The sequence below is a fragment of the Babylonia areolata genome, chromosome 9 (genome assembly GCF_041734735.1).
Source record: "Babylonia areolata isolate BAREFJ2019XMU chromosome 9, ASM4173473v1, whole genome shotgun sequence".
NCBI lineage: Eukaryota > Metazoa > Mollusca > Gastropoda > Neogastropoda > Buccinidae > Babylonia > Babylonia areolata.
Genome location: NC_134884.1, coordinates 36,745,538 through 36,769,305, shown reverse-complemented (window position 1 = coordinate 36,769,305; position 23,768 = coordinate 36,745,538). Strand labels below are relative to the sequence as shown.

General features: G+C 37.8%; 1 protein-coding gene across 1 annotated transcript; it reads left to right on the top strand.

Moving 5' to 3' along the window:
* Positions 1–1,140: 1,140 nt before the first annotated feature.
* On the top strand, positions 1,141–15,420 carry LOC143285851 (uncharacterized). Its single transcript, XM_076593284.1, has 14 exons — positions 1,141–1,279; positions 2,178–2,374; positions 2,752–2,801; positions 3,308–3,412; positions 5,102–5,318; positions 5,753–5,885; positions 6,481–6,654; positions 7,690–7,758; positions 8,415–8,469; positions 9,061–9,180; positions 10,738–10,817; positions 11,374–11,554; positions 12,103–12,206; positions 13,168–15,420. The coding sequence occupies exons 2-14, from the start codon at positions 2,218–2,220 to the stop codon at positions 13,346–13,348; spliced, it is 1,626 nt and encodes a 541-aa protein (XP_076449399.1). The 5' UTR covers positions 1,141–1,279; positions 2,178–2,217; the 3' UTR covers positions 13,349–15,420.
* The last annotated feature ends 8,348 nt before the right edge of the window (positions 15,421–23,768 follow it).

Sequence of the window (23,768 nt, the reverse complement as noted above, 5' to 3'; positions counted from 1 at the left end):
AATAATAATGGATACTTATATAGCACACTATCCAGAAATCTGCTCTAGGTGCTTTACAAAAACGCTTTTGATAACATAAAACATTATATCTATGTTACATACACACACCAAAATGTGACCACACACACACACACACACGCACGCACGCACGTACGCGCACACACACACACGCACGCACGCACACACACACACACACACTGCATACATACATTTTAACATACATGTGTATCTAACAGCTACCCTAACAAATACGCACACATAGGCAGGCACAAACTTACATAAACACACGCACACACAATACACATTCATATACATGCATGTAGTTGTGGACCTGCCACAATTGAACTTATTGCTGAGGGAAAAGGTGAGTTTTGAGACGAGATTTAAAAGATGCGAGGGAATCAGAGTGACGGAGGTTATCAGGGAGCTTGTTCCACGTCTTTGGCGATTGAAAAGAAAACGATCTGTGTCCATTGGTCTTACTTCTGACGTGAGGTATCCTGAGAAGTCGAGTATCAGAGGAAGAACGGAGCTGGCGAGACGGGGTATAGATATGGATGAGTTCAGAAAGATACTTGGGGCCAGATCCGTTGACTGCAGAAAAGGTCAGAGTGGATAGCTTATAGTCTATTCGATCAGAAACAGGCAACCAGTGGAGAGACGGAAGGAGAGGAGAAACATGGTCAAATTTAGAAGCTCTGCATATCATCCTCCCAACTGCAGGACTCTATACAGACAGAAGTCCTTCTTCCCCAGGACAATATCCGATTGGAACAGCCTTCCTGCTGAGGTTGCCCTCAACCCCACCCTGGAAGGCTTCAAGTCCCAAATCTGAAGAAAGAAGGGAGGTTCAGTCTGTTGCACGGGCTTGAAACTGAAACAAGATTAGTGCTTCGCGGAAATGTGGCGTACCTATTTTTAGGAACGGGTAAATCAATGCGTGTAAATTATCAGGAATGCCGTGCCCATTCCTGTCAAAATTTCATGTTTTGAAATATATTATTTAGCAGTATTGAAAAGTTCAGGTTCAGATTATATTACCTTTCTTCAGTGGGGGGATGATCGGGTTAAGAGAATGAGTCTTAAAATGAATACAACAAAATAAGACCGGAAGTTCGTAATGAACTATTTTTGATCGTCTGCTGTTGCAACATGTCCGTGCTTGTTAAAACGAGAGCTATTTTTGGAAGCCGGTTTGCTATAAAAGTATGTGGTTGACTTGCAAACTTCATGGTGTGATCTGATTTTGATGCAGGCTACTCACACTGGAATACTAAATGTAAGCACCATGTACAAATGTTAAATGCGGTACAAGCCTGTCTTTTTGATAGATATGGCAGAATTTCAACCACACCCATTCCATTTCAACTGGAATGGGAAAATTGCTGAGTGTTGCGAAGAGATCGAAGGGAAAGAATCAGGACAAGAAAAGGAATAAGCACTGTTAGTCTTTACAAGACAGTTGCACTTAATTTGCACTTGGTTTGAATCACGTACCTTTTGTTTTGTTATGAGCAACAGTACCTACTCCTTGTTTATACTAATGCAGGAATTCAGGTTGCTAAAGTTGGACATTACCTTTGCACACTAATAATCATGCCTTTTGATGACACATTTGATTGATATATTTCCTGTTCCAGCAGTCACAGTTATAACGATGCTCACAAACGTAATTCCATTTTAGATAAGAAAAAAAGAAACAACAAATCAACAGTTTCAATTCTTTTTAGTTTGTGCATGCAGGGTTGTTATTCTGTGTGTGTGTGCACGCATGTGTGTGTGTGTGTGTGTGTGTGATGAAGTAGCAGACATTGATATTGTTCCCACAAACAAGGCCAACAGAAACAAGACCAACAATAAAAATAATCCACACCACCACCGTCTTCACAACGACAACAAAAAAAGTACACCCCTAAATAATATATATTGTGCCCTGTGAAACAGGCACATTTCTAAAAGTCGTGTCAGTTCAGGCATCACAAACCATTTATATTGTGTCTGTTTATTCTGCTCTTGTTTATTAAAAACATAAAAATAAAATAAAATGCACAGCAGATCATGTGATGTAACGTATATGGATTAGTGTGCATGCTTAGGCAACTCATTGAAACAGAAATCCATTGTACCCATCTGGTGCATGTATGCAACTACATTGATATATTTTCTGTACTCAACAGATATTGAGACAGTGAGCAGATACTTTATACAAAGGGCAGCATGGCATCCGCAGCAGCAGCAGCAGCAACAGGAAAGGGGAAGAAGAAATGTAACTATGGCAGCAAATGTTATCGCAAAAGCAAAGCCCACCTGGAGGAATTTTCTCACCCTGGGGATGCTGATCAAGGAGACGATGGGGACACAGACACAGAGATGGGTATGTGATTTAGAACAGTATTTTGTGCAATTACATCATCTTCTTTTTCTACTCCTTCATCAATCTTTATAGAGGTGTAGCACTGAAGAACTGTTCACCAGATTCCTCCAGCTTAGTTGGTTGTGTGTGTCAAAACCTGAAAAAGCTTTGACACACAACTCACATTTCATTATAGGCATGTGTTCAACTTATTTTCTTCAAATTATTAGTACTCTTATTTTTATGTGAAAAAGGATTAAGAGATACGTGTGTGTATTATTAAGATAGATAGATAGATAGATAAAATAGATAGACAGATAGATAAAAGGAAGGAATGTTGTTTCTTAGCTCATTTTTTTATGTTTGATAGATATGTTCACGTGTAATGTCTTTTACAGATGACGTGACAAAGGAAACAAAGAAAGGTGGCGGTACTGACACAAAGCCAGTAAGTTTCTGTTCATATCATAGATAATGTAAGATTTAAAACAGTTAGTGCATACATTGAGGCAGGAACAGACATAAGCATACATACGCAAAAACATATTCATGTGTGTATACATGAATGCATTGTAGAAGTGCATGTGTGGATATGGTGCACAACATACAGGCACACACACACACACACACACACACATACACACACACACACACTCACACACACACACACACACACACACACACACACATTGCATTCACATTGAAAAAGTTACTAGTAAACATTGTTTATCTTTTCATTTGAAAATGAATAGAATCTGTAGTCCTGAGAATGGAGTATGGTTGTATACATGGTGGGATAAAAATGGTCACACATGAAAAGCTCAGATGTACATATGAATAAATGTAGGAGTTGCAGCCCAGAAACACGGGATTGAGAAGATGAAGAATTGAATTTGTAAAAGCATTAATGTTAAACATATTTCATTTTCTATGTCAGTGGTGCTTTTTCCACAGCGACTGGTACATGCCGTCAGCCAAGCGGATGGAGACAGCGATGAACCGTGGAAAACACGTCTTCAGAAGAGGAAATCGGAAGAAGAATCAGCAGCTCTAGCAGAGGTAATAGAGTATTTGTATTTGTATTTGTATTTCTTTTTATCACAACAGATTTCTCTGTGTGAAATTCGGGCTGCTCTCCCCAGGGAGAGCGCGTCGCTACACTACAGTGCCACCCATTTTTTTGTATTTTTTCCTGCGTGCAGTTTTATTTGTTTTTCCTATCGATGTGGATTTTTCTACAGAATTTTGCCAGGAACAACCCTTTTGTTGCCGTGGGTTCTTTTACATGCGCTAAGTGCATGTGGCACACGGGACCTCGGTTTATAGTCTCATCCGAATGACTAGTGTCCAGACCACCACTCAAGGTCTAGTGGAGGGGGAGAAAATATCGGAGGCTGAACCGTGATTCGAACCAGCGCGCTCAGATTCTCTTGCTTCCTAGGCGGACGCGTTACCTCTAGGCCATCACTCCACATAGTATGTCAGAAGGAATGAATCTCTTGGTTAAAATGATGGATTCATTGGTTGAGCGACTGTTTAACCATTTGATTGACTAATTGATTGAAAGTGCTTCAGGTTCCAGTTTTGTGTACTAACTGTCTACAGTCAAATTGTTCAAGTAAAATGTGTTTCATTTAGAAATATCTGTGCACCACAGAAGGTTTAGTTCTGCTCCTTTAGCAAGACAGGCTGTTGTTTTTCGCATTTGATCAAGTGGTTTTAATTTTATGTATTCTTTACATTTTGAGTGTGCTGTACTTTTACAGTTTTATGAGTGTCAGTATCAGTATTAGTATGAATGTATGAATATGGTGAATCATGGAAGAAACTGAGCAAAAAGCTGCTCCCTGTTCCCATCTATGCTCTTAAGTCTTGTGTGGCAAATTACCATGGATAAGGTAACTCAGACAAGGTAAAATAGAATGCTAAAGTCAGAGGTACCAGGTCAGGTCTTTTGCACCTCCTAACAGATAACAGTGCCATGCAACTTATTGCATGTTTCCCCCACCCCCACCCCAACCCCCCGGCCCCCTCTCACATGGGTGTAGGAGTATTTTTGTATTGTACAAATTTCTTCTTCTTTTTTTTTTTTTCTGTTTAAAAGAATATTTAAAATATTCCTTTTATTTTACTTTGTTTTAGTATTAAGACATGCACTTCAGTTTTTAATCAGCCTCTGGACTCTGTTCACAAACATTGCAGTAAATCAGCCCCTGCCACCCATTCTCTCAGTCATAGTGACATAGTGCTTATCTGTTTTCCCCAGTGATAAAGGATTTTACCTTAGTGCTTAAATCTATTATCCTAAGAAATACAGAATGTTGTCTCAGTGCTCATCTGTTATCCTCAGAAATAAATAATGCTCAGAAAAAAGTTTTTAGCTTATCTGTTATCCTTACAAACAAAAAATGAATAAATAAATAAATAAATAAATATATATATATATATATATATATATATTTCTTAGTGCTCAGAAAAAAATGTCTGTCAAGTTAGTGCTTATATCTATTATCCTCAGAAATAAAGAATTTTGTCTCAGAGCTTATCTATTATTTATAATCACAAATATTTTTGTCTTAGTGCAGAGAAATAAAGACTTTTGTCTTAGAGCTTATCAGTTATCCTCAGCAATAAAGGATTTTGTCCTAGAGATTTTCTATCACCCTCAGAAATATAGAATTTGTCTCAGAGCTTACCCATCATCATTGGAAATAAGGAGTTTTGTCTAGTCTTGTCTTGCCTTGTCAGGTGTTGTGCTTGAAGAAGAGGAAAACGGAGAACGGAGCAGTGGTGACGAAGGCTGGACCTTCCAGAGCCCCGTCCTTCAAGAAGGGCAAGAAGACGGTGAGGAAGTTCAAGGCCAGGAAGGAGAAGTGCAAGTACTGGAGCAAGTGCTACCGCAAGGAGAAGGCGCACTTGGCGGAGTTTTTACACCCCGGGGAAAAGGAGGATGTGGACGATGGAGGTGAGAGGTTGTGGGTGGGTGAAAGGGGTTATGGGTATTGGTGGATGGGTGAATGTGTGTGTGTGTGTGTGTGTGTGTGTGTGTGTGTGTGTGTGTGTGTGTCATTGTATGTGCATTGTGGTTCAACTATGACAGAATGGCACTGAATGGTCAACTCGGCACCAAGCATTAGTCATTTAGTGACAAATAAATGCATGAATAAAAGAAAAGGTAAATGAAAAAAAGTAGTAAAAAAAGATATGTGAATAATTAAATATGATAAATGAATGCCTTTTAGATGGAGGAAGAAAGGGTGTCTACTTCCTCTGGTTTAATTTTTTAATGGTCTTGACAAAGTATGATTTTCATGATTTACAATTGTGATTTTCCATACATCTCATTTTGATTTTCCTGTCCCCATTATTTATTTTATTTTATTTTATTTTATGGGATAGATGTAGACATGGAGGAGCCAAAGAAGAAGCGGGGACAAGAATCTGAACCACTGCGTGAGCTGAACGAAGACGACAGAGTGGAATTCAACACTGGCTACGTCCTTGAGAGAGATGGAGACGTGTATTCCTGCTCGTATGTCAGAACGCTTTATGACTTGCAAAACTGAGTGGAGAGAGAGAGACAGACAGAGAGAGAGAGAGAGAGAGAGGAGGCAGGGGAATGAGGGGGGGAGAGACAGAGAGAGAATATGTATTTTTAGATGAATATGCATTCATGTTAGCATTGTACCCAGCCACATGGGCATCCATATACCATGTGTGGAGTACCTGTGTTTTTGTTTCCATGTTTGGAAAATATAAATGAGTAAATATTTATTAGTTTAAATATATTATGAAGAAAGTAGAAGGGGTAGGGTTGAGGGTGGGTGCTTTGAGGGCAGAATTTAGATCATTGCATGCACACATGATGCCATTAGGGTATTTCTGCTGATCTTATTTTCTAGCTTTACAAAAAATAACAACAACGAAAAGCTGAGAAAAATGGGCTCAAGAAAAAAGAATAGAGAAAGACCACTGGACTACACACAATCATTAGATTCCAGTCCAAGCCAAGAAAGAAGAAAAAGAAAGAAAAATAGCATTTTACATATTTTTTTTTATATGTTGATCTTAACATTTTGCTATATTGCTTTGTTCACCTGCATGTTTGCTGCTTCACTCCGGTACAGGTGCCAGGGGTGGAAGGGACAAAGCGTGGAAGAAAAACAGCGTACCTGTAAACACCTGAAGGAGTACCTGGGAGATGACTTTGAGAAGGCTCGCGTCACCAAAGCCAAGAAGAAAGCTTACATCGCCCAACACATCAGCGTCAGCGTCTTGCTGGCACATAAATACGATGAAAAGTACGTGGTGAACCTAAGAAATTTCCACGTTTTTACTGACTAGAAGACTTGAGATTTTAACAAAGATAAAGCGCTGCATATTGTAAGGTGCACATGAAAATGATAAGCAAGAAGTGAAGCATTTGATGGGTCGACCATTTGATTGGTCAATTATGTCACTGCTGCTGCCTTGTCAAAGCAGTGTCGAAGTCATGACTCCATCATCGGAACTCTCTTTACATGTTGCATCATCCACTTTCACGTCTGCTCTGTTGATCTCAGCTTTCTTGAGTATGCTTCTCCTAGTGTGGTGTTTGTGAGCTGGGTTTTTTTCTGTTTCTAGGGAAGGTTAATTTCATTTGTTTTCATTGCTACGATTGTTAAATTTCTGGGGTTTGAAGGTCGACCTCAATACAATTGTGATAACACAACAGCACCTCAAGAGATTTTACCATACCTAAGGTGTATGTATCATATCAGTCAAAGTTGAGGAAAAAGGTATCACCATAAATTTGTAAAACATGTTTTTTTATGTATGCTTTTACACTTTGACATTAATATATATATATTAAAGGATTGAAAGACTAATCTGCATCCAAGAAGTAAACTAAAATGGTATGAGATGTACATTGTATAAAACACATATCACATATAAGGATTGGAAATAGAATGTGTGTGTGCGTGTGTGTGTGTGTGTGTGTGTGTGAATAAATTCATTGTACAATCATTTACCCTCATCACTCTCATTCCATCCTCAAGAGAAATCAGCTCAGTTTTCTGGTATTTTATTCATAAACTGTCACACATTATTCAGGTATGCCATAGGCTGATTCTGAGATGAAAACACATCCTCTTCTTCAGGGCAAAATATTAGTAAATTTAAGTCCAGTATCACATGTTAATTTGGCATGACACGGACTGATTCTGAGATTAAGATATGTCATTTTTTTTCCAGTTTTTCAGGTGACTTACCTGTGATTTAAAAAGTGATGAATGACACTTTGATCTTAGTATGTCTGATGAAAATATGAGATGAGATGCATCTTGTTGTTTCAGGGTGAATGACCCCTTGGGCTGGTGGATTAGTGAAAAACTGGATGGAGTGCGAGCATTCTGGAATGGAAAGTAAGAGGCTAATTATCAGTTAATTAAGGCTGATTCACAATTATTGAGTCATGGTGGTCTGCATGGTTTGCTTATATATTTTGTTGTTGATTTGTTTGTCGACTGGTTGTTTATTTAGTCATTTGTAGTGTGCAGGTTAGTTGCTTAGTTATCTGTTTTTAAGAAGTTATTCTTTATGCCCTTGTTCATTTCTGTGTTGCTTCCTTTTTCTTTTTCACAGTAACTGTAGCAATGGCTTTATCAGACATGTGAATTCATTTCAAGCAGTTTCAGCATTTGTTTGTTTCTTTTAACTTTTGTCAAATCTTTTTATTTTTTCTTTATTTTTTTTTCTCTCTCTTTTGTTGTTGTTGCTTTTTTAAACTCTGTAACTTTTTCTGTTGGTAAAAAAAAAGAAGAAGAAGAAGAAGAAGAAAAAAGAAACAGGCAAATGAAAGGATGTTTGAGAAGTTTTTAATGTAGTTATGAATTAAAATCATTTGTCTCATCTCTGTAGGTTGTTTGAGAAATTGCAATGATCCAGTATAAACTCTTTCCTCTTCTCTCTCTTTCTTTCATTTCTAAGGTAAGGTTTGCAGATAACTTATTCGGTAAATAAAATAAACTCCTCTGCTTTGATTTATTTATGTTCTTAGTTATAATTGGATCATTTTCAGATGCTTCTATTCACGGCTTGGGAATGCGTTCTACGCTCCATCTTGGTTCACAGCTGTGAGTATTCTTCTGCATTGATTTTATAGCTGCTTAGTATTCTGAAAATTGAGTATGGCTGCCTACATGGTGGGGGTAGAATCAGTGTTACATGTAAAAAGCCCACTTGTATGCTTGAGTGAATATGGGACTTGGAACTCAGGAACACAGACAAAGAAGAAGAATATCTGTATTTGTCTTACTAGCCAGTGTCACATTTTTATTCAGCCTTTACATTAAATTAGATTGCACTCACACATACACAGACACAGGCACAGGCACAGACACACATGCACGCGCACATATACACACACACTCACATTTAATTTTAGTCAGTGTACAAATAGAATTAAATGAAAAGCATTGAACATTACAATATCCACGGTCTGTCTGGATTAGTATATTTGAGTTTCAATTCCAGTTTCAGTTTCAAAGCATGTGGGCGGATCCATACGTATATATGCTACACCACATCTGCTGGATAAAAAAGAAAAAAATATATAAAAGGAGCAGATGGCTTATCTTGCCATAAACCCAACATGCTGGTCAGGCCTTGAGGTATTATAATTTTAGTGTGTATGAATTATTCGTGACCTCCGTCGTCCTGTGTAGGATCTGCCCAAAGACATGACACTGGATGGGGAACTGTTCGGGGGGCGAGGACAGTTTCAGTCGACCGTCAAGATCGTGAAGAATGCAGAGTCAGATGACTACAAGAAAATCAAGTATCATGTGAGTGTGTGTGTGTGTGTGTGTGTGTGTGTGTGTGTGTGTGTGTGTGTGTACAATACCCAGTATTTAGTATTCAGGGATGAGGAAGGACAGAGGGAGGCAGGAGGGATAAGGGGTGTGTGTGTGGGGGTGCATGTGGGAAGGGGATGTGACTGGCATTCATTGAGGTTGAAACTGGGTAAATGTGTTTTTTGTTTTTGTTTTTGTTTGTTGGTTAGTTAGTTAGTTAGTTAGTTAGTGTGTGTGTGTGTGTGTGTGTGTGTGTGTGTTTGTGTGTATGTACATGTAGAACAAAACAGTAGACCCTTGCACCCCCCCCCCCCTGCTAAAACAAGCACAAATGTGTGTTTGGTTTTCATGCAAGAAATAATAAGGAGATGGCACACGCCCAGTGTATACACCGCCATATCTGCAGTGATCCAGTTTTGTCTTGTGCTTTAACCGTGGAGTTTGACCAGCACAAGTGAATGCAGGCAACCCTTAAAAAAAGCAATCAAACTCTGGCTACCATTGGTCAGGGAATGTAAACAAACAACCATCCCTTCCCTGGCAGACAGTGCCAGTCTCCTTTGTCAGTCTCTGCCTCCCTGGCTCAAAGCAGGCGTTCAGTGACCACTCCTGGCACTTCCACCCTGACAGTTTGAAGACCTCTCAACGGGCACAGTGGCCGAGTGGTTAAAGCATTGGACTTTCAATTTGAGGGTCCTGAGTTCGAATCTTGGTAACGGCGCCTAGGATGGAGATTTTTCCGATCTCCCAGGTCAACATATGTGCAGACCTGCAAGTGCCTGAACCCCTTTCATGTGTATACGCAAGCAGAAGATCAAATAAAGATCCTGTAATCAATGTCAGCGTTCGGTGGATTGTGGAAACAAGAACATACCCAGCATGCACACCCCCGAAAACTGAGTGTGGCTGCCTACATGGCAGGGTGAAAACGGTCATACACGTAAAAGCCCACTGGTGTACATATGAATGAACATGGGAGTTTCAGCCCACAAAAGAAGAAGAAGACCTCTCTGTACTGCAGAATGAACTGTTTAGAAGTCTGACCACTGTTCTCCCTGGTTGTCTTCTTCTTCTTCTGTGTTCACTCGTATGCACACGAGTGGGCTTTTACGTGTATGACCGTTTTTACCCCGCCATGTAGGCAGCCATACTCCGTTTTCGGGGGTGTGCATGCTGGGTATGTTCTCGTTTCCATAACCCACCAAACGCTGACATGGATTACAGGATCTTTAACATGCGTATTTGATCTTCTGCTTGCATACACACACGAAGGGGGTTCAGGCACTAGCAGGTCTGTACACATGTTGACCTGGGAGATCGTAAAAATCTCCACCCTTTACCCACCAGGCACCGTCACCGTGATTCGAACCCGGGACCCTCAAATTGACAGTCCAACGCTTTAACCACTCAGCTATTGCGCCCGTCATCCCTGGATGTAATGAATGAAATCAATCTTTGATTGTGGTCACTGTACGGAAGGAAGGGATGAACTCTATAACAACATTATTATGCAGCCTCCATTTCAGACATTCAGTCGTTTGCTTTCAGGTATTTGACACCCCAAGCTTGGAGTCCAAGCCGTTTGAAGAGAGAATACAAGCCATCAAGGACTTTTTTGAGGAAAAGAAGTGAGTCTTAACAAAGTCAACTGTGTCTGGATGCCAACAAGATGATGTTCTATTGTTTTTTTAGTGACATATTGGTTATGTGTACATTGTATTGTATTGCATTGCATTGCATTGCATTGTATTGTTGTGTAATGTAGTGTAATGTATAGTATTGTATTGTATTTGTATCACAGGCTGAAGTGTCATTTTTTATGCTGTTTTCAATATTCTAAACTGAATTTGAATTTTTATGTGGATGGAGCGAGACATGAGTCAAGCTGTCCTTTTTCATGTTGTATTAACCAACCTTTAAATCTTAGTTTGTGTTCTCTTCCATGGGTTTCCAAGAACTGGTGGGGGGTATTCAGTTCTGAACTTGAATTTTTTTGTGTGGATTACATAAGTGAATTTGTCCTTTTTCCGTGCTGTATTAACCAACCCTTTTAATGTCCGTTTGCGTTCTCTTTGAAGGGATTCTACGAACTGGTGGAAGGGTATTCATCCTTGAAATTGCCGCCTTAGCTATAAATAAGCAACATAGTTTGATTTAATTTGATTTGATTTGATCCCCTGACAGGCCGAAGTATGGTGTGTTCGTGGAGCACACCAAATGCACCAGCAAGAAACAGCTGGATGGGATGCTGAAGTATGTGCTGGATAGAGGCGGCGAGGGTCTCATGATCCGAAAACCCAAGTCCAAGTATGAACGGGCGCGCTCCCACACTCTGCTGAAGATCAAGAAATTCTATGATGCTGAGGTGTGTAAAAAATGAAAATAAAAATAAAGAAAAAAACCAACATAAGACGGTTGGTTGTTTACATGTCAGTGCAAACTGAATGGGTTGAGAAGTTAGATGATGAGTCACTTAGACACACACACACACACACACACGCACATACATGCATGCATGCATACACACACACACACACATACACGCATGCACATACACACACATATGCACACACACACACACACACACACATGCATGTACACATACACATGAATACACACACTCACACACACACACACACACACACACACACACACACACACACACATGGGCTTGCACACTTACACACTATCTGTAATGATCATGGTTGATTTATTTATGTTTTTTCATTAGCAAACTTTCTTTCCAAGTATGATTTATAAAAAAAAGAAAAAAAGAAAAAAAAAGCTGACCTCAAGTGTTTAATTTTTTTCCTTTATTTATTTATTAAAGATTTTTCATGTATTTTTGAATCTGAATATTTTGTTTTTTTCCTCTCTTTATTCAGTATGTTTATGCTTTTTTCCCCCACCCAGGCCATCGTCATTGGTCACGAAAAAGGCAAGGGCAAGAACCAGTTTGTGTGCGGAGCTCTGCGATGCCGAATGGCTTGTGGGATAGAGTTCTCTGTCGGATCAGGGTATGCCATGTTCATTTTGCCTTAAAACTTGCAGTTACCTGCTTATTATTTTGATTGATTGATTGATTGATGTGGACACTTCAATAACGCTTATTCTTGGTCAGGGATCTAAGCATTTTGAAAAAATATATATATATTTTTTTTACAATATCAACTGAAAGTGAATACAACCAAAGTGAGGATGAATGTGTGTGTGTTTGTGTGTGTGTGTGTGTGAGTGCGTGCACGTGCAGGCATCTGCATGTGCACTCTTGCATATCATGCATGTACATGTATATATATATATATATATGTATATATATGTCACGTCAAGAGAACTTCTGCTTTCACTTCAACATGTCATAGTCAACTTCCACAGTCACAATGTACTTGCTGATGACTGTTGTTCAGTTTCAGTTTCAAGGAGTTGTCATAGCATGTGGACTGATCCATATATGCCACACATCTGTTTAAAAAAAATACCTACAACAAAACCCCAATAATATCAACAAAAATGTGGAGTGATGGCCTAGAGGTAATGCGTCCACTAAGGAAGCAAGAGAATCTGAGCATGCTGGGTCGAATTACAGCTCAGCCGCCGATATTTTCTCCCCCTCCACTAGACCTTGAGTGGTGGTCTGGACACTAGTCATTTGGATGAGGTCCCATGTGCAGCATGCACTAAGCGCACGTAAAAGAACCCTCGGCAACCAAAGGGTTGTTCCTGGCAAAATTCTGTAGGAAAATCCACTTCAATAGGAAAAACAAATAAAAAACTGCATGCAGGAGAAAATACAAAAAAATGGGTGGCACTGTAGAGTAGCGACACGCTCTCCCCTGGGAGAGCAGCCCGAATTTCACAACACAGAGAAATCTGTTGTGATAAAAAGAAATACAAATACAAATACAAAAAACCCCTTTAACTGGTATTCAACTGAAACTGAAATACCTAACATTTATGCCTCTGTTTTCACGGTTGCAGGATGTCGGACAAGGACCGGCGAAATCCACCCAAGAAAGGTTCCATCATCACCTACAAGTTCCAGGAACTGAGTAAAAGTGGGAAGCCGAGGTTCCCCACCTTCCTGGGAATCCGCATCGACATGACGGAACCAAAAGACGCTGAAATCAGACCAGTCATTGATGATGACGACGACGCCTAATTGTTTTCATGGTCATTGCAGTCTGTGTGTTTTTGATGTTCTGATCAGCTGTGTGATGGAGAGAATAGTGAACTGTGAACGTGCATGTATCGGACATCATTTAGCATTTCCCTGGACTGCATAGTTTGTGTCAGCTCATACTTGTGTGATGGGAAAATAGGGAATATGAATAGGACATTGTTTAATGTTGAACTGAACTGCATAGTTTGTCCAAGCTCATAGTTGTGTGATGGGGAGAATTGTAAGTATATATATATATATCAGACATCATGTAGTGTTTTATGGAACTGTGTTGTTTGTATGGGCTCTCGCTGTTGACTACAAGTCTGTAGTGGCTGTGAGCGGTGAAAATGTGGGAGAAATATCTTAAAGGAGTCTTTTGGTTATTCATGTGTGAGGATATCATCAAACCTCTTTTTGCCCAGTTCCTTTTTTGTAAATTTTTTTTTTTATACACTTGTTGTCATGTTGAAATATGAGAATATTGAAGACAGGTTGTTGACATAGTTCTCCATCATTGTGTAACATACATGTTACATACAGGTCTTAAAAACAGTTTGTGGTGTGTATAAAAAAAACCTGATTTCCATCTTATGCCATTGTGCTGAGTTAACATATATCTTCTGATGGTGAGTCCATAACATAAAAATCATCTTTGTGATGTTAAAGAAACATTTTTCATTGGGACAAGGCAGCAGTTTGTGATCATCATTTATTGTATGTTTTTGTTTTTAAACTGTGCCTCATGTGCAGTTTTTTCTACAGTGATATTTTGTTATCAGCTTGTTTGAATTGTACTCCAGCTCACACGCTATTCTTTCTTTTTGAGCATGCTACTACATGCATTTTCATGGCAACACAAACCTTCAAGTTCATTTTGCCATGTCTTTTTTGGAGCTCTTTTAATTGCACATGGTTTTTGATAGTGTTACTGATTTATCCAGTAATTTTATCTACTTTTGTACATAGCTTTTAATAGTGTTACTATCAAATAATTCAGCCATGTTGCAGAAAACTTCTGTGGTAGATTTTTTAATATTCTTCTTTACTGTGATAATATATTCTAAATGTGATAGTGTATGCGTTTAAGCCCGCTAATTTATCAAATGATTAGTGTGACTCTTCTCTTGTTGAAAAAAAAACAAACAAACTTGTGGAAGATTTTTTTCTTTACTGTGATTCAATAGATTAAATGTGATAGTGTGTGTGTTCATGTGTGTGTGTGTGCATGCATATCCATATATTTATATATTTTTTAAATGGTTGGAGTGATTTATCACAAAAAATACCAAGAATATTACACTAGCAAAGTGCACTTACATTTTTTAAAAGTAGGAGCTATATTTAGAAAAAAAACACAATTTTCCTTTGTTGTTAGCAGCATTGTAGAATTGTATTCTACATTTTAAAAAGTTTGAGCTTTTTATATTTTATTTAAAAAAAATTCTTTACCCCTTGTTCTTAGCAGCATTATACATTTTTATTCCTAGTCAAATCTATTATGGTTTCATCTGAAACATATGCTGCACATCTGTGATAGAACTGGTAACCACAAGCAGCCTCAAGTTATAATAATGTCCATTGCGGAATCTATTTAAAGAACAAAATTATGAGTTGACCAAGTTTCGTCTGTAACACAGGCTTGATGTTTGTGATAGAACCAATAATCATATGCAGTCTTAAATCATATAATATTCATTGTGGAATAAATTCAATAAACAGAATTATCTCTTGCCATTTTATTGTGACAAAAACTGCTGACGGCCCAAAAGTCAGTCACCATTATTTTATGACCAGATTTTTTTCTCCACTTTTTTGTTTTTGTTTTTGCGCCTTTGCTGTAGGATTTCCTTGATATATATTCTTTTTAATGATATACAGTTTTAGGATTTTATTTGTTTATACCTATTTCTATGCTTTTATTTGTTTACACATGTTCCTTGTTTCATTCTGGAGCGCAAAATATTTTCTTGTGTTGACATTGTTATTTTTGTTTTTGTTTTCTTGCATTTCTGTGTAGAAGGGTAATTCTGTAACTGAGTGTGAAAAATAAAGATAATTTCTGACATCTATCTGTGTCTTTTGACTTAAAATGGCAACCAATTTTCAATGAGACAATTGTATTTTATTCAAGATGATAATGTTACACATGAATGTATGTAATGTGTCAATGCACTGCATAGAAAGAAAAAAGATAAAAAATAAAAAAAAAGAGAAAAATAAACCAACAACAAAAACAACAACAAAAACCCCAACTGCTAATGGTTTCTACTGCTGATCATAAAAAATAAGATACACACACTCTTTCTCTTTCTCTACCATACACTCTTTCTCTTTCTCTACCACACATACAGAGACAGACAGACAGACAGACAGAGATGAGAGAGCACAGGACACTAAGAAAAAAAAATTCAAGGAAAGATTTCAAAAGATGGACAAACAAAACAAGACAAAAACATCACCAACACTTGAAACAGACGCCAATGCTTCTACAACCATTGTCTTTTTATTTAGAAAATCATTGGTGAAAGACTGCAATATGGAAATATTCACATGGTAATGTACAAGCTTTGACAGAAGAAGACATCTCACTATTAAACAGTGATGTGGAAAATAAACATACAGACACTATCAAATATGTATAAAGCACACACACTTAACATCTTAACCCTAACTGCACGCACCAAATGTACAGACACTACCAAATATGTACAAAGCACACACACATATCGCAACTCTAACATCACTCATCACTTTTTTTGTGTGTGTGTATCTGGGCATGTCCTGATAGTAAATAAAGTCCCATTTTAGTTTTCACACTCTGGGAATACAGTCAGACACCCCCCCCCTCCCTCACTCCCCTCCCCTCCCAAATGATAGGAAAGTGCCTTTCACAAGGACACATTATTGCCAAAATGGAGCCTCAAACCCTGATTCACTGGTGGATCAAAAGTCCAACGTGCGACCAATTCAGCCATATGGCGCCTCTTCATGTTGAGAGGGTTAAAAATGGAACCCGTATTCTTCAGAAAGGCAATATTTTGCCATGCTCTGAGGGGCAAAACAGATTTTCTCATTTCAAAATGATGTTACTGTTTTTGTTAATGACCAATGAAGCAATGAAAGAGTGCTGCTTTGCAGACTTTTTTTTTTCAATTGTATTTTGTTTTGGCTTAGGAAAAAATAAAAAAAAAAAAAAATCCATATACTGTCAATTATAGGTGCATGGTAGAACCAATATATATCTACAACAACAAAAAATGAAGAAGAAAAAAAGATTTACATGTATGGCATTTTGGAAAACCGGCTGAGGTGCTGTGAACCAATTTTTAGAATGGCGAACTGATGGGGAGTTGTGAGTGTTTAGCCTTGTCGAGTTCCGCAGAAGTCCATGGTTTTACTTTTATATATATTTTCTTTCTGTTTACTATGTGAAATTAGAAGAGTATAATGCATGCTATTTTTTTTTTCTTCAAAGTTTTACTTTTATACTGATTTTCTTTCTCCTTACTACGTGAAATTACAAAAAAGTATAATGCACACATTTTTAAAAATATTTTTTAAAGTTCAAATTAAGTGTGGATTATTACATTCAATAAGTTTTTGTTATGTGCCAAATTCAGTATATTATGCTGCTTGCAAAATGCACAGACAGACATCTATACGCCTCCTACCCATATGTCCAATTACTCCCCATACACAATCTCATCTTTCTGTCCTTGGACTGGAAGTAAGTTGCAAAAATCTCCTTGTAAGGGAGAGCTGGGGAAGCATCCAGATGAATAAATCATGTTGGCATTATCCCTAAAATTATGCCATGCACTTATGTGAAAATATTGGCTTTAAAAAACCAGTTCTGGCAAAAACAACAACAACAACAAAAACAACAACAACAAAAAAAGCACACACACACAAAAAAAAGAGTTCGGATTTCCAAACCAGTCCTCAGCTCTACTGTCCAAGTAGAAGCTGAGGATCTCTTGAATTTCAAGCATGCTGCTCTTTAAAAAAAAAAGAAAAAAAGAAGAAGAGGAATATGCTCTGGGAAGTGGGGTGGATGTGTTGGGGGTGGGGGGGGGGAGGGGGGACAGAGCAAACTGTATCTGAATCTTTTCGACTGCAACACATAGTTAAGGTTAGGAAGCAGGAAAGTTTCTTATAAAATCAGAATATGGTGCTCACAAAGCATAAATATGTTTTTTCCACAAGATATATGAAAACAGCTGTAATCAAATCTCATTAGTTCTTTCAGCAACCTACCTCATACAAAGTCTGAACTGACACCACATAGAAACTGATTCATAACATTGCCGTTGAAAGATGTGAGAGGAAAAAAAAAGAGAAAAAAGAAGAAAAAAAAAAGAAGGAATTACTCCCTACAAAGTCATACCAATGCAACATATGAATAAGAGCATACTTTGTCTTCACTTGCTACAGCTCCCACAGTCACTGCAAACATATACAAGTGGGGCTTTTATGTGTATGTCCATTCTTACCCTGCCATGCAGGTAGCCATACCCCTTAAAATCATAAAAGAGGGTAAAAAAAACCAAACTTCCAAAGTCACAAAAAAGGTCATATACGCAAAATGACATTGCAGAATGGGCAGCTAGTGCCCATCTTTATGTTTACAATAACACTATTTAACTGCCAGAGCAAAAGAGCACAGCTGGTACATCATAAAATGTGAAAAACAGATAAGAAAGAAATGCTGGAAAAAAAAGAAAGGGGAATGGATTGGGAAGGCAGAAAAAGATAATAGTGAAGGAAAAAAAAAAAGAGCGGAAACAAAGAGTGCAATGGAAAGAGTGGAAATTACTAGCACAGAATTTCCAGAAGGCTGTGCTGCTATTTATAGTAAAAGACCCCCCCAACATCCCAAGGGGAGACACTACAAGCTCAAATCTATTTCCACACAGGAGACTGATACTATTCATAACTGCAAAAAAAACACTACAGGTATTCCAACAGGAGTAACTACTGTCAGGATAAGCTGAGACTGTCCAGAAAGAGAGGAATACATATCATACATCACCTTCTCTGATTAATCCATGGCGTAAGCAAACAAAAGCAGGCTGAGGCAAAATCATTATGCATTATCTCCTCTACACAGAAAACAGTATCAACAGTATCATAAGGGGTGTGTGGGAGCATAGGGGTGAGGATAGGGTGGGGAGAAATGAGACCACTAGCAGTATTAAGTACGTATATCATCATAAAACTGTCTAAACTGCAACATACTTTTTCACTACTGATATATTTGGCTTCCAGGTTTATGTGATACTAATATGCCTGTCCCTCAAGTAAAACCCTACAATTATACAATGTACCAAAAAAAACCCAAACAACCCCCCCTCAAAAAAACAAACAAAAACAAAACAAAAACAAAACAAAACAAAAAACAACAACCACCAACAAAAAAACTACAACTCTAAATCCTTAGTTTTGCTGTATAAACAAAAATGACAAGGTTTTTCGCACACATTATGTACACACATGTAAGCGCTATTTGATTATAATCTCTTTATACTTTCACTATCAGTAACAAGTAACTAGCAAAATGATCAACCACTATGCGCAATTCAATTATACCATTTTGCACTTTCAGTTTCACTTCCTAACAACAAAATATGAAAATGCCCAACCACTATAATCACTCTAACAATTGGATGTGCTTAACTTTACTTCTAGAACTACATTTTTCAGGTTTGACTCATTTGCCATAAGTGGTTCTGCTATTTTAATGGCTTTTTTTTTTTTTTTTAAACACATAGACGAAACACTGTATTTAAACGCCTTTAATTATTTTTGCTCAAGAACTTCATGGCAGCATGGCAGTATTAAGGACTATCAACAAGATAGAACTTCTGATGCACAATTTTCATGACATATAACTGCAGAGTGCAAAACGAGCTGGGCACTTACTCCCAAGATTACGATCAGTCAGGACAAAAAGAAGACAAGCTGTCATCAAACAGCTGTTTATAAAACTGGTACCATGTTAGTTATATCCTCATGCTTCACGGTTGCATATTCCAAAATTTATTTGTAGCTTAATACACTGAAAGATACCCCTAACCTCCCCCCCCCCCCCCCCCCCCCAAAAAAAAGAAACTTAAAAAAAATCAGAAGACACACCAAACGCACTGTCATTATCAACATTGGAGCATAACAACATAGCATGAAGTACAAACTATATATGCAGTTTTCTTCAGTTTGCAAATTCTGTCTTGCATTCTTTCCATGGAGGATGCATACATGCAAACATGCATACCCACATACATGCACTGACACACAGAGACAGACAGACAGACAGACACACATCTCTGTTATCTTCAGCTGATGAAAGTTTGAAAACCTGAAACCAGAGATTTGAACTGCGTGCAAAAAATTAATCAACACATATTATACAAAAAGAACTTCCCAGAGATTCTTTTCAACTCATGCTCCATCTAGAGACTGCTTTAACACATCTGAACTGCTTTCAGTTGGTATTTCTTTCTTTGTTTTTACTTTATCCACTGTTGCTTGTTTTTTGTTTTGTTTTTCAAGACACACACACACACACACACACCACATTAGAAACACACACAACACACACACGCATGTACAGGCACAATCTCAACCATATTTTCCACTTACAATTCACATCCCCCTTTCCAATCACCACTGCCATTATATATTATATAAAGCAGTGCAGTACATAGTATTGCTTACAAGCAGTATTGCTGCTGTACAATACACAATCACAATCAACATATATGAAGGAGAGAGAGAGAGAGAGAGAGAGAGAGAGAGACAGACACAGAGAGAGAGAGAGAGAGAGAGAGAGAGAGAGAGGGAGAGTACAACAACAACAACAGCAAAACAAGAGATATGTATACAAGAAGAGTGAAAACACAACACTGTTAATATAATTACAGAATGCAGCAGGTATACATCTCTGAAAAAGAAAGAACATTTTAAATCAGTTCAATCAATCAAATTCAATCAAATCCAACATTTAGCTACTGTTCACACAAATGGAATGAACCCAGATGATTCAGCTGATTCTTTTCAGGGTTTGGTTTCAAACTTTTTTTTTTGGGGGGGTGTGGGGGGTACAAAAGTCACAAAAGTGGGAGAAACACACACACACACACTAGCACCCACATACACACACACTTGCATGTACATATTCACTCTTGCACACTCACTCAAACACATACACACTCAAACATATACACAAAAGATATAAGCATCCATAACAAATACATGAAATAACTGTTCTGCAAATCCACCTGAAGCAACATGAACACCAGAGAACAAAAACAACAACAACAACAACAACACACACACACACACACAAAGAACCACAAACACAGACACACAGCCACAGCCACATGCATGTGCTCACACACACACATCCCAAAATATTAAAGTTCATCGCTACATGTCAATATTCAAATAACATGTCCAGACATCATAAATCAGGGATTACAGCAAAGTTCTCTGAAACACTGCACACTGTTTTGAAGTGTTTTTACTTGCAGGATAAACAATGTGTAAGCATCAATTCCTGTTTAGCCCTGTCACACTAGTTGAGCCTCAAATCACTGAAAATATCAAAAACAATGGATATGTGAACGTACAGTAACATCCAGTTCCTTTGAAAAGAAAATCAGTATCAGCAATACCTTAATCTGAATCATAGTGAACTCCAGATCATATATTCTTGCCCTTCTTCTTATAAAATTTGTTTTAGAAAGATGAAAATGAAGTTAAAAAAAAAAAAAAAAAATTTTTTTCCCGGAAGAAACAAACAACAAAATAAAATGAAGCAAATGCAAGGGAATGACTATTGGAAGAGGCATCAACATCACTGAGAAAAACAAAGAAAACGCCAAACACACACACACACTCACTGTGTGACTGAATACAGAATAACATCCTAGAAAAAAAAAAAAAAATCTGCAAAGACAGGATGTCTTTTGCATCACAAGGAAAATGGATAGCTGAAAAAGATATTTTACACATTGTTGCAGTGTGGACACAAGTGGAATTATGAAAACAGAATTGACAAGGATCTGCCTGGCTTCACGTTATTTAGATAATGTACACTGGAGACAATTAAAAAAAAAAAAAAAAAAAAATTACATGATGGGTGAAAGATAGAAAGCAAAAAAGTTATTTATTTTGTCACTTAACCATTCTGTTTTTGATTAATTTCTCTGTTCATGGGCTGCAACTCCCATGTTAACTTATATCAACAAGTGGGTTTTTAAATATTTACATGTATTGCCGTTTTTACCGCATCATATAGGCAGCTGCACTCCAATTTCCAAGATATGCTGGGTTTAGTTCCTATATCAATTACCCATGTAACTCTAGACATCAACTGCAGGATCTTTGAAGTGCATGTTTGATGTTCTGCAAATGCATACAAAGGACAAAAGTTCAGGCACCAGCAGGACTGCACATACGCTGATTCTGAGAAATCTGACAAAATTATACCAACGTAACAACCAGATCAGCATTTTATATTGTGCACATTGAAAACTAGATTGACTGGATGCTGATAAGATCACACACACACACACACACACAGACACACAAATTGTGTGTGAAACGACATAAAATTCAGCTGAAACAATCAATGTGATATATACTTGAAAAATAATCACTTTTGCTTGTTTTTACAAGAAATTAAACATTTGGCCTTCATTAGTGGATTCTGAACCTTTCTACACAATGACCTGACACAAACCGCAACTGTATAATGTTCACTTGTGTGTCCTTATGAGCAGTAAAAAAAAAATGCCCTCGTAATTCCATTTCTTTTAGAATTCGTTTTGCTGTGAGAAGTCTGCACATAATTTCAACCTAAACACTGTATAAGATGAACATATGGGAGGTTTAATTTTCGATTGATGATAATTTAAACACTATTCAATTCTATTGTCCTGTTTAAACAACACATACAGTGTGTTTAAAAGTCGATGAACTGGAACCAACAGACACTGAATATTACTGAATTGAAAACAGTTTTGAAACATTCATATTCCAAGTGAAGAAATGAAGGCTACTACTGACCTTATCAAACATATTTTTTTAAAAGGTGACCTCATTTCATACATTATCTGGCTTTATGTGACTCATACCCTTTTGCCATTAGGCTTCTCTCGTTGAATGGGGCGCTAGTTTGTGAATGAAAAGAAAATGATTAGAGGACATGTTTACAATAAACTATGACCTTTTATTAAAGACACTCCCAAACAAATAACCAAATGCCTCAGTCAGGACAGAGCAGGAGATGTAATAACTGCATGTGACCATGGACCCATGAAACTATTCACACTCACATGCATGCCATAACTACAATTTACGTAAGCATGAACACATGCACACATACGCACACACACACACACACACACACACACACCCACCCCCTATCCCCCAGCCCCCCAGCAGTGGCTTTGTCACTAAGAACCTGAAATATCCACAGCAGCCTGACAAGTTCAGCTGACATACTGTCACAGCAAAAATGACAACAGACATCTTGGTTGCTACAACATTATCGACTCCAGTATCAGCCACAAAATGAAACAAAATGCGGACACGGCTGCATATCTTTTCACTGTCAGCCATGCAAAATTTTACTAAGCAGAGCAAACCAATAGGCCTAGTTTGCATCAGTTTATAAGGGTACAGTGTATGACACCAAATACATATTTAAATCCTTCTTGGATTCTTGGTTGCTACAATATTATCGCTTCCAATATCAATGTTAAATAAAGCAAAATACATATTAAAAAAACAAACAAACCTGTTTAAGCGGGTAAGCTTTACTGCAATGTACTAGCAGCATGAGTCATACCAAGCTGTTGGTTCATCTCTTCTGTATAGCAAACCAACGTGACACTCAAGCTTGCTCAGGTACTGTAAACTATCTTGAAAGCACCCACCACCACTATGAATAAATTTCACCCATTGTAATATTGGGTGTGGGCATTTATGGGGTACTTTAAAGCGCCCTCCCCCACTTTGAATAAATTTCACCCTAATGTAACGTTGGGTGTGGGCATTTACACGGGGTACTTTAACCTTTTGTGGGAGCCAGTTCCCTTCGTTTCACCACAGAGCACTGGCTGGGCTGAGAGTGAGAACAAAGTGGCTACTGAAATAAGACACTGCCCTCATTTCATTTTTTCTTCTTTTTTTTTCACAACAAATTGACACCTCATGCAGGCATTCTATTCTTTATCTGCAGAATTAAACGTTCAATGATTTGTAAAGCAATATGATCACAAAAAGAAAAACTTATTCATTATTTATTATTAGTTCATGATAATTCTCTTCTTTCTTTCTTTTTTTTTTTTTCGTTTTTAAAGGTGTGGGGTGGGGATGGTTTTTACAAGATAGTCTACAGTATGTTCTGGAA

What these genes read in the sequence shown, in the direction of transcription:
- LOC143285851 (XM_076593284.1), top strand. Translation starts at nt 2,218, where the DNA reads ATGGCATCCGCAGCAGCAGCAGCAGCAACAGGAAAGGGGAAGAAGAAA. An exon ending in GGAGACGTGTATTCCTGCTC is followed by an intron (nt 5,886 to 6,480) that starts GTATGTCAGAAC and finishes ACTCCGGTACAG; the next exon opens with GTGCCAGGGGTGGAAGGGAC. An exon ending in ACAAGAAAATCAAGTATCAT is followed by an intron (nt 9,181 to 10,737) that starts GTGAGTGTGTGT and finishes GTTTGCTTTCAG; the next exon opens with GTATTTGACACCCCAAGCTT.